The sequence below is a fragment of the Prinia subflava genome, chromosome 1, assembly GCF_021018805.1.
Source record: "Prinia subflava isolate CZ2003 ecotype Zambia chromosome 1, Cam_Psub_1.2, whole genome shotgun sequence".
Taxonomy (NCBI): Eukaryota; Metazoa; Chordata; class Aves; order Passeriformes; family Cisticolidae; genus Prinia; species Prinia subflava.
Genome location: NC_086247.1, coordinates 1,230,589 through 1,241,611, shown reverse-complemented (window position 1 = coordinate 1,241,611; position 11,023 = coordinate 1,230,589). Strand labels below are relative to the sequence as shown.

At 55.4% G+C, this 11,023-nt stretch overlaps 1 protein-coding gene across 1 annotated transcript; it reads right to left on the bottom strand.

Annotated features, from left to right (window-relative positions):
* Positions 1–5,097: 5,097 nt before the first annotated feature.
* On the bottom strand, positions 5,098–7,296 carry MAFA (MAF bZIP transcription factor A). The gene has a single exon (XM_063403592.1). It carries the CDS (start codon positions 7,294–7,296, stop codon positions 6,430–6,432), a length of 867 nt encoding a protein of 288 aa, XP_063259662.1. The 3' UTR covers positions 5,098–6,429.
* Positions 7,297–11,023: the final 3,727 nt, after the last annotated feature.

The following is an 11,023-nucleotide window of genomic DNA, read 5'->3' as shown; positions in this document are numbered from 1 at the left end:
CTCCCAACCCAAACCACTCCATGATTCTCTGCCCAGGCCCTTCTTTTGGATCCACACACCACAGCCAAAGTGAAATAAATAAAAATAAAAATAATAACTCCAAATAAAATAAATTTATTTTATTTAAAAATAAAAATAACTCCAAATAAATCTCCACCCTCAAATCTGCCCTGACTCCAGCAGGTTTCTCCTCCCATCCAGCTGATGGAAGTGGTTGTCCTGTCTTTCCTTTGGCTTGCACCTTCATTGGGATGGGCTTCACACCTCTGGAAGTGGGTCCTGACTCTGTGGTGAGGAAGATGATGGTCCAGTACCACCATTTCCATAAATTTCAACTCCTCCAGCAACCAGACAGGCAGGATGAGCCCCACGGGAGCAGGGAATGAGCCGGTACTTTGGCACAGCCCTCCCAGAAGGAGTTGGCAGCACATTCCCTTCGCATTCCCAGCCTCCTTCCCCCTCTCTTCCAACCTCCCTTCCCTTTATGTAAATGGAAAATAACAATTAGTTTATTTTTGCTTGTGCAAATTACAGCTCCCAGGGAGCCGCCAGCTGCCAGGGCTGTGCCGGAGCCATGCTCCAGCCTCGGCCTTTTCCATGAATAAATAACCTGGTGGGGGTGGGAAGATGCTCCCTCTGCTTTCCCTCCACTCCCATCCATGGAAAGGAAGGATTGGAGGGGGGTGAAAACCCAAGGAATCTTTGGGGTTTACGGTGTGGGTAATTAAACACTGAGCTGATGATTTAATTGGGAGCTTGGCGAGGAGGGATACGGAGCTGTGGGGATGGAGAGGGGAGCAAGGGCATTCCCAGGCGTTGGGGATGGTGACTCCAAGGAAAGCTGCACTTCCCAGACAGCTGAGATAGCAAAGGGAATTGGCTGGCAGGATCTGAGGGCTGACGCCGTCCTGGAATGTTTCCCCCTTGGCAGTGGAGCTGTTTTCCCTGGATTTGCATCCCGCATCCCACAGCCTGCATCCCATATCCCACCTACTTCATCCCACCACATGCACAGGCAGCGATGGGTATGAATTGGAATTGCTGGGATTTGCCAGTGTTGCATCCTCGATGGGGTTTATCTGGTCAGGGAAGGATGGGCTGGGCAGTGCCAGGCTCCTTCTTGATCCTCATGATCCAGAGATTCCCTTTCCTCCTGGATCCAGGGGCAGGGACAACCAGCACACAGCTCACTGCAGGGAGCATCCCGTATCCCACATCCCATATCCCATCTCCTGTGTCCCATATCCTGCATACCAGTTCTCATATCCTATTTGTCATTTCTTTTATCCTGCATCCCACATCCAATATTCCCCATCCTTGCCTCCTGCACCCTGTATCTGCATCCCACATCCAATGTCCTGTATCCTCACACCTGACATCCCACACCCTAAATCCTGCATGCTGAATCCCACTACCTCCATCCCACACCCATACCCTGGATCCAGCTACCTGCATCCCAATTCCCACAGCAGCAGCAGCAGCAGCACCCCTGGGTGATGCAAACCCACCCAAACCCGAGGAATTTGGGCTAAAATCCCAGCTGTGGTCCTGTACATGATATGCAAGGTGGTTTTCCATGTCCTGGATTTCGGGAAGGACCTCACTTCCTGATGTGTTTAGGGATGACATCAGTGGCACTAGGATGTGCTGGCTGAGGGAAGGCAGAGAGCTGGAAAAAATTCCAGCCTTCAGGATGTGCCAAAGCCATGATCCCATGGCAGAGCTCAGTTCTACCGAGGTGATAAATGGAGACAAATTTATTTTATATAAATATATTTTTATATTACATGGGCAGGGCAGTGTTTATATCCCAGGGATGAGGGAATATTGAGGAGGCAGCCAGGCACGGAGCATGGAAAGGAGAGAATGTGTAAAAATCCAACTCTGGCCGAGCCAGAATATAAAGATTCACTCGAGCCAAAAAATTCCAGCTCCAAACTGAGCCCAGGCTGTGCTCACAGTGGCTCAGCCCCGAGCTCGGAGCCAAATCCAAGATTTTCTTTTGTCCAGGATTAATTTGGCTGACATCCGAATTAATTCCTGCTTTTTAAGTGAACATTACCCCGAATTCCTCCGTGCCCAGCAGCCCAGCCTGCTTCCACCCCTGGACTGAGCTCTCACCTTGCGGAGATGTCGGGATTTGTGGCGATGTCGCGATTTGTGCGGAACACCGGAGCGGTTTTGGGGACAAACCTGTGGGGTGGGAGCATCAATAACTGAGCAGGAAGGAGCGAGGGACACTCTGGAGATGCCACATTGATCATCTTCTCGTGGTTTTCCACCCGTTTCCAGCGATCCCGGTAATTCCTGCTTGGAGGTGGCACGGAGCACCCTGCACCGCTTCAGGGGGACTTTGCCAGGGGCTGTGACTGACCCCGAGAATCCATGGATAAAGTGCTCCAGGGCATTGCTGTGTTTGGGGGTGAGCATCCCCCCAAATCACCCCTGAGCCCCGTGGAAAACCCACGGGCTGGGAAGCTGGAGGAATTCCGGCCATTTCCCAGCTCAGCGATCCCCACGGGGCCTTCAATGGGAAAACAAAGCTTGGAAATGGGGTTAAGGAGCTCTGCAGGAGGGGGACAGGAAGAGGATCCCCAGGGCTTATCCCCATGTCCCCATCCCAAGTGCCAGGCAGCCCTTGGAGCATCCTTTAGGATTGGGCTGCTGTTTCCACCCCTGGAAAAGGCTGAGGATGGAGCTGAGGATGCAGGAGGTGCCCAGGATGAGCGGAGGGACTGCAGAGCCTCGCAGGAAGGAGGGTGTGGTGTCCTGAGGTCCTGCTCAACCCCAAAAAAGCAGCAGGAAGGTGGAAAAGGAGGCTCCAGCCTCACTCAGGGCTCAGGCAAAACGAGGGGGAAGCTTTGGAACCAGGTCAGAGCGACCCGGAATGCCACACGTCCTCCTGCAGCAGACGTCCGCAGTCCTGCGGCACACGGGTGACACACGACCCTGTCCCGCCACGTCCCCATCCCTAAACATGTGCCAACACGCTTGGAATGCACACGCATGATCCTGAAAATACCGCAGCCATCCCAAAAAATGCTGTGAACCCAAGCGGGAACCACCCAGACACCCCCCCAGGGCACTCCGGGGTACAGTGGGGGGCTCAGCCCTAAAAAGGAGACGAGTCATAAACCAGCCAATTTAGGCTTCAACCACTTTAGTTTTTATTATTTATTCAGCAAAGCCAAATCCCAGAAAGCCGGGAGCTTCAGGAGCATGGAAAAAGTCAGGATGATGGGGCAGAAGGGTGCAATTCCACCCCCAAATCTCCCCAAAAAATCCTGGGATGGGGTTTCCCATGGAGGACCAGCATTAATGGGCGTCCTGCTCCAGCTATTAGGGGATTTCAAGGAGAGTTTGGGAAAAAAAAAATTCAGTGAGGAACTAAAAAGATAAATCCCAGTGGCACAAGGAATTGGAGATCCCTTCGGGATAATACCTGGGTTGCCAAAATAATCTGGGATCTTTCCCAGGTTGTTGCACCCCAAAATAAAACTAAAAGGAGAGGGCAAAGCAGAGAATTGGGAATCCTCAATTGGTGCCTTCGCTCTGCCATGGAAGTGGGGGAAGGATTCCGGAGAAGGAGACGATCGCAGTCACCTCACGGGCACCGCGCTGGGTCCTGGGGTGACACCCCAAGGGACAGCGCTCCCCCAAAACCCCACACAGCCCCCAGAGCCACCTCTGCTTTCCCAACCAGCCCCAGCGCAGTTGGGAAAAGGGGCAGCAACCTCCCAGGACGTGCCCACAGGGAATGTGGATCACGGGAATATCCAGGAGTGAGGATTTAGACAGCGGGGACTGAGATCCCCAGGCTTGGAGAAGGTACCAACCCCAAATATCTCTCCCTTCCCAAATTCTTATTTGATCATGACCAGGCAGATGGATGTGTTCTCCCTCCCCAAAAAAAAACATGCCAAGAGAAAGGGATATTGGGAGGAAAATTAGGGAATAACCCACCAGGAAGCTGTGATTCACCTCCGAAAAATTCAAGGACGCGATGTCCCGCGAGCAGCTCCGTGGGTTAATTTTGTTTAGAGCCAGGTTTGCAAAGTTTCCCTGGATCTAAATAAATACAGGAATAAAGGGTGAATCCCCCACCTTCCAAACCCCCCTTTTATCCAGCCCTGGGACAAATGTCCCTCTTCGCATCCCAGCTCCCATCCCAAAATCCAAGTCCGATATTGAACTGAGCTCCAGCTGCTCAAAAACCCTCTCCTCACAAAATAAGACACCAAAAAGCTGGGGGAAAAAAAAGAAGAAAAAGGAGAGTGAGGTTTGGGGGTGCAGAGAAGGGAAGACCAGAGGGTTGTGGAGTCACAGGCACCTCACAAATCCTGGGAAAAGCCAGGGGGTTACATGAGCACGGCAGAGATTTATGGAAGCGTCAGGAGGGAACACGCCACAGCTTGGGGACCTGCCACAGCTGAGCCTGGGCAAAAATGTAGGACAGAAGATACACCTAAATATTTTAAAAATCACATAAAATGTCCCAAAAAATATGTTGGACCAAGGGTTGTGTTGGAATTTGTCCCGCTGAGTCCGGGAAAAGCCGCAGCCGTGCTTGGGGTTTGCGGCAAAGGGAGAAATATCCTTAAAAACAGTCCCCAAAACCCTGAAAATCTCAGCAAAATACCAGTCCAAAAGCTTGGATAAGGGAAGGTGTGGGCTTGATTTGTTAAGGGGTCCTTTTTAAATTGAAAATTCAAGAGGGAGAAGCCAAAAGAGGGAAGAAAAATCATTTATTACCGTTGAAAATCAAGCCAGTGGCTCATTGGGACGGTGTCGGACAAGCTGGAACCAAACTGGATCCGGTGACTTCCCAGCAGCTGCAGGGACAGAGGTCTCCAGGACCCTCCAGCAGGGAAAGAAAACCAAAACCACCCAGACCCGGCTGGGAAAAAAACAAAAAAGGCAGGACAAGTGAAAAGCCAGAGTTCAATGAGGCGACGCTCAACACCGGACTGATCTCAGCGGGAGCTTGGGGAAGGTTTTGCATCAGCACCGGGAATCAAAGGGAAGAATAAACAACCCCCAAACAAAACCCCGATGCTGCGGGACCCCCCAAAAGTTGAGAGAAAACCCGACCCAGGCTCTAGTTGAATATAAGTTTTTATCTTGATGCAACATCATTAAAACCGTCACAAATCGAAACAACAGGTCGTTAAAAACACTTTGCACGATCAGTCCCTAAAATGCACCAGGCTCCCAAGCTCGCTTTGTCCGCAGGACCCTTTTGTTTCCCCCCAAAATTTGTTTTTTTAATTTTTTTTCTCCTTTTTTAAATAAGCAACTCGTTTTTTAAAAAAACAAACAAACAAACCCGCCCCGCTCCTCCGCGCAGGATCGGTCCCGCTTTCGCTCCAACGATTGCACAAATTCTTAATCCTCTTTTTTCTCTTGTTTCCACAACAAATAATGTGCATTTTCTTGCCGTCCGTTTTTTCTTTTTTTTTTTCTCCAAACATCGAGGTTAAAATAAGATTTTCCGTTTCCCGAGGGTTAATAAATAAATCTGGTGCATAGTGAGATAGCAGCCAACCGTTTGCAGTCCATATATTACTATATTGCCTTTCAGGTCACCCTAAAATTGTTACCTCTTCCCCTCCCTCCCCTCCCCACTATTTTTAAGAGCATAGATAATTTTAAATCTCTATAAAACAGTATTATTTCACCCAATCGATTCCTGTATATAGTGCATTCGGCTTCTTCCCAACATCGTTAAATTAACTCGGATATTATTTGCATGCTATTACATACAAACTTTTTAAGACTCGTGTAATTTTTTTTTCTCTTTTCTAAAGGATTTTAGGGTTTTTTTGTTGGTTTTTCTTTTTTTTGTTCGTTTTCTTTTTCTCGTAAATCACCAAGCAAAATATAGGCTCGAGGAAAAAAAATAAAAGGAAAAGAAAAAAAAAAAAGGCAAAAACGAACTAATTTTCTACATATTTACAAGGGTGAATAAGTTAAGTGTGGCTCAGGTTTGCCGGCCGGGAACGGGGGGTGGGCGGAGGGGCCGGGCAGGGCGCAGCGCTGCCGGGGACCCCCCCGGCCGATCCGTGGGGATACCTCGAAGAATAAAAATCCCAACGGAGGGGAAAACCCGCAGGAAAAGGTGGGGACAAGCCACCTGGATGGAGCTGATGCTCCCGGGAAGGGGGGCGGGTGGCCGTACACGTCCCGCATGCAGGGCTGCCCCCCACTCCCCCACCCCGGGACCCCCGAGTCCCGAGGGGTGGGTGCGTGGTGGGAGGGAGGGAGTTCAACTTTCCCTCCCCAAAATTTCAGTGGGGATTTCATAATATTAATTTTTTTCTTTTTTCTTTTTTTTTTTTTAATATAAGCGGCGAGTTTGCTCTCCCCGCATGAGGAAAAAAAAAAAAAAAAACCAAAAAAGGGGATCCCACCCCATGCCACCAGCCCGGCTCACATGAAGAAGTCAGCGGTGGCTTTCGGGGCTGCGGATGGGGAGGGCTCCCTCGGGAAGCCCCGGCCGGCCAACTTCTCGTATTTTTCTTTGTACAGATCCCTTTCCTTGGCCAAGCGGGTCACCTCCTGCTTGAGCTGCTCCACCTGGCTCTGCAGTTGGCATTTCTCGTTCTCCAAGATGTGCCGCTGCTGGACCCGCTTGTAGCGGCAGGATTGAGCGTAGCCCCGGTTCTTCAAGGTCCTCCTCTTCTGCTTGAGGCGGATCACCTCCTCCTTGCTGAAGCCCCGCAGCTGCCGGTTCAGCTCCCGCACGGACATACTCACCAGCTGATCGTCGGAGAACCGGTCCTCCAGGCGTAGGTGGTGATGATGATGATGGTGATGGCCGGGATGGTGATGGGCGGCCGGCGGCAGCTCCTCACCCCCGAAGGCTTGAGGTCGGAAGGGCTCGTACCCTTGGTGGTGATGATGATGATGGTGAGGGGCACCGATCAACGCCTCCACCGCGTCCTCCGGCGTCAGGTTGAGAGCTTCGGGGTTGAGGTGATGCTGGTAACCCGACATCCAGTACAGCTCCTCCAGCTGCTGTTTGGAGCCCAGCGAAGCTGCGGTGGTCGCCGGGGGACCTGGGGCCGGTTGCCCGCCGGGGCTGGGAGCGCAGAAGCTGGGCGAGGAAGGCACGGAGGAGCAGGGCGTGCTGAGCGGGGTGGACGACAGGGACCCGGCGGGCAGGCGGTGGCACAGCCGCTCCGCCTCCGCCGGCTCCTTCTTCACCTCGAACTTCATCAGGTCGAAATCGTTCACGTACTCGATGGCGAGGGGGCTCGTGGGCAGCTCGCCGCTCATGGCCAGCTCCGAGGCCATCTCAGTCCATGGAGGGACCGGGGGGGGAGCCCCCGGGCACCGCCGCTCACCGAGGGCTCCGGGAGCCTCCTCCGAGCGGGCTCCGGCGCAAGCGGCTGCTCAGACCGGGCTCCGGGACCCTCCGATGGGGCTTTGCCGCGGGGTTCAGCGGGGCTCCGGGACCCTCGGACGGAGATCTGCTGCCGGGCTCCGGGACCCTCCGGCCGGGCTCCGCTGCGGGGCTCAGCAGCGCTCCGGGAACTCCCGACGGGACTTTGCGGTGCGATTCAGCCGGGCTACGGGACCTTCCGACAGAGCTCTGCGGTGGCGTTCAGCGGGGCTCCGGGGCGCTCCGACCGGGATCCGCTGCGGGGCTCAGCGGGGCTCCGGGGCGCTCCGATGGGACTTTGTGGGGAGGTTCAGCGGCGTCCGAGATGGGGCTCTGCTGCGGGACTCAGCCGGGCTCCGGGACCCTCCTCCAGAGCTCTGCTGCGGGACTCAGCCGGGCTCCGGGACCCTCCTCCAGAGCTCTGCTGCGGGGCTCAGCCGGGCTCCGGTGCTCGCCTCCGACGGGACCTTGCGGTGCGGTTCAGCGGGCTCCGGCACGGAGCTCCGGGACCCCCAGCCGGGGCTCCGCTGCGGGCTGCGGGGCAGCCACCTCTCTCCGTCGGGGCTCGGCTCCGCTCCGCAGCCGGGCTCCGCTGCTGTGCTCCGGGACCCTCCTCCGGCCGCCACGGCTCTGCGCTCGGGCCGGGCGGGCTCCGCCGCTGCCTGCGGCCGGTTCCCAATGGCGAGGAGCGGGCAGCGCCCTGCCCGCCCCTTCCTGCCTCCCCTGGCACCTGCCCCGGCCCCACCTCCCCGGGCTCTGAGCCTTCTCCTGCCTCCTCCTCCTCCTCCCGCCGGGACACAGCGCCCTGGGGGCGGGGGCCGCTCCCCTGCCCGCCCCTGCCCGCGACCGGCGCCGCCGCCGGGAGCTCAATGGAACTCGCCGCCTTTTATACCGGGAAAGGAGGCTCGGCCCCGCCCATAAGGCGGGGATAAGATCTCACAGCCTATCAGCGCCCCGACAGCCCTCTTAGATTTGCATATCCCCATGGCAACGCCCCGGGGCAGCTGTCAATCTCCGGAGGTGCGGGGAACGCTCCCGGCTCCCGCATCCCAACGCGGGGCTTCGTCTCCCGCCCTCCGCCCCGAACTGAGGGAGGAGTGGGGAGAAACAGCCTGGAAATCTTAATTTCCTACTCTCCAGAACTGGGAAATTTCAAAAAAGGGCGTTATTGAGCCTAAATTGGGTTTGGTGCCACCTCGCTGAGGGACCACAGCATGGGAATGCAGCCCCGTGCCCACCTCAGGAACAGCGCAGGATCCTTCCCGGTGAACTTCCATTCTTGCAGGAAGTCAGATAAATATAATTTTGGGGATTTTTTGGGATTTTCCATAAGCTATTGGCGGTCAGGGAGCAGCCACCTGCACCTCAGTGCTGCCTCTGTTTCCGGAGGTGGCATCGCACCCAGCACAGGTGACATCCACACCTGGCACATGAACGGGAGCGTCACCAAATGGAGGACCAGGACTGCCATCCCAGCACCTGGAAAAGTTGTCACTGGCACCCAGAGGCAGCTGCTCGGGGATTTTGGGGGTGCTCATGCCACGCCTGGATCAGGCCCTGGTTGGGATGTGCTGCTCCATCTGCAACCTCATGGCTGCTGCATGAGGAACAGGACTGGGAAACTGAGGCACGGGGCAGTCGCCACGGAGTGGTCCCACCTAAAGCCGAGGGATGAGCAGCTTCAACCCACAGGGGCCAGCAACACCCGCCCACTCATCCCCTCGGGGTCCAGGATTGTCTCTGTCACCTGCAGGTTGGGTCCCACTGCATCCCAACCCTACTGCATCCCAACCCGGCTGCATCCCACAGGAATGTGGGCGGTGACATTCCCCTCATCCAGCCAGTGGCTGCTTGGGGACTTGGCGACAGCGGACACAGCTCTCCACAGCTGCAAACTGACCTTTCAGATGTAGGGTCAAAATAATGCAAAAACAAAAAGTTTTTTTGAGGATGAACACCTTTATCCCACTGCAACTCCAGCAGTTAAAATCCCGTATTATTGCTTTTGCTCAATTCAGCCTCTTTTTGCTGCTAATTGAATTGGAGGGGGGGAGGGGGGGAGGATGACATTTATTCCCATTGGGAAGGGTCATGGATGCAGGCAAAGCCCTGAACATGACCCCCAACCCCTGACGATCCTGGATGTTATCCATATTGGACACAAATATCCCATTTTGGAGACCCCCAAACTTGGGCACAACTTGAGGGAGGGGGCAAGAGAGTAAATAACAAAACCCCTTTTTTTTTGAGGGGTGGTTTTAACCCTTTTTTTTGCTCCATTGTGTCACCCTAAACCCATCATCATCCCACCTGTGTAGCGGGATACTGGGATGCACTGGGAAAAGACGGGGTGCCACCTCCCTGGCACCACCTTCCTCCCCAGAGCTGCTCCACCTTGGGGGCACCTGGCCCCCACCAGCAGCTGCCACCCGGGCTGGGACAGGAGCCACCAAGGGATTAGGACCGGGCCGGGCTCCAATGGGGCCGTGGCTCCCCAGTGACACCCCCAGGGGTATTTTTAGGAAATGCCCATGGCATGTCCCCAAACCCTCCCGGTCGCGCCGGGCCCGTCAGCTAAGTTTACTCACAGGCGGTCAAGTGACATAACCAGGTTGGTGGCCTCGGGATGGCGTCACCTTTCACTTTTAGAGCTCGTGTGCCCCATCACCCCTTGGAGCGGGGCCGGGTGCCCACCTGGGGCTGCCTCAGTTTCCCTGGATGGCGCACGGTTCCCAGTTGGGGTGTTGGTGGCTTGGGGACAGTGACCTCACGCCACGGCAGGGTGGTGTCCACCACCACAGAGAGAGGATGGGACCTTCTTGGTGATGCTCCACCAGCATCTGCCCCAAAGCCCAGTGTTTCTGCAGGGTCAGGAATTTTAGGGGTGGGGTGATGGGGAGAAATCATACGGAGAGGCTGGGAGGAGGATGAGGCTGAGGAGGAGGAGAAGGTGGAGAAGGAGGAGGGCAGGGAACAGCCAGCCCGATGACAGGTGGGTGACAAAACTGATCCCAGCGGGTGACGTTCACCCGGCACCTGCTTCCCCGGCAGGGGACCAAGAGCGGTGCCAGCAGCACCCACCGCAGGGAGGTTTTTCCGGGAAATGTTTACGGAGCCCTCCAGAAACCCCACCCTGTGCCAACCTCCCGGTCGTGGCACCCCCAGGGAATGTCCTTGCAGGGTCCCCGAGGCCAACAGCGCGCCCTGGCTTCACAGCAAGGATGGGTAAATCCCATCAGAGCCCACTGCCGAGGAATTGAGGATGTTGGAGACGGAGGGAGAACCCACTGGAGGTTCAGTGACACCTCCCCAGGGGCCGCGTTTATCCCTGCTTGGGAATTAATCACTCCCGAGCGGAGCTTTTAATGACAGCCGGCTGGAAATTCCAATCCTCCCCGGGAAGGGAGCAGCGGTGCCGGTGGGCGGCGGAGCCGCGGCTCGGAGCTGCTCATTGCCTCGTTTAATTAGCGCAGCGTGAGGATTATCCTCGTTAGGGATCCACGGAGAGCCAAAGCTCCCGGCCACCACTGGCCATCCCTGAGGATTCACAACGGCACCGTCTTCTCCAGAGTGGTTTTTAGGGAATTTAGTTGTTTTTTGGGTTTTTTTTTTTAGGAAACCACCACGTGAAGAAACATT

Coding starts and splice junctions, on each gene's coding strand:
- MAFA (XM_063403592.1), bottom strand. CDS start 7,296: ATGGCCTCGGAGCTGGCCATGAGCGGCGAGCTGCCCACGAGCCCCCTC.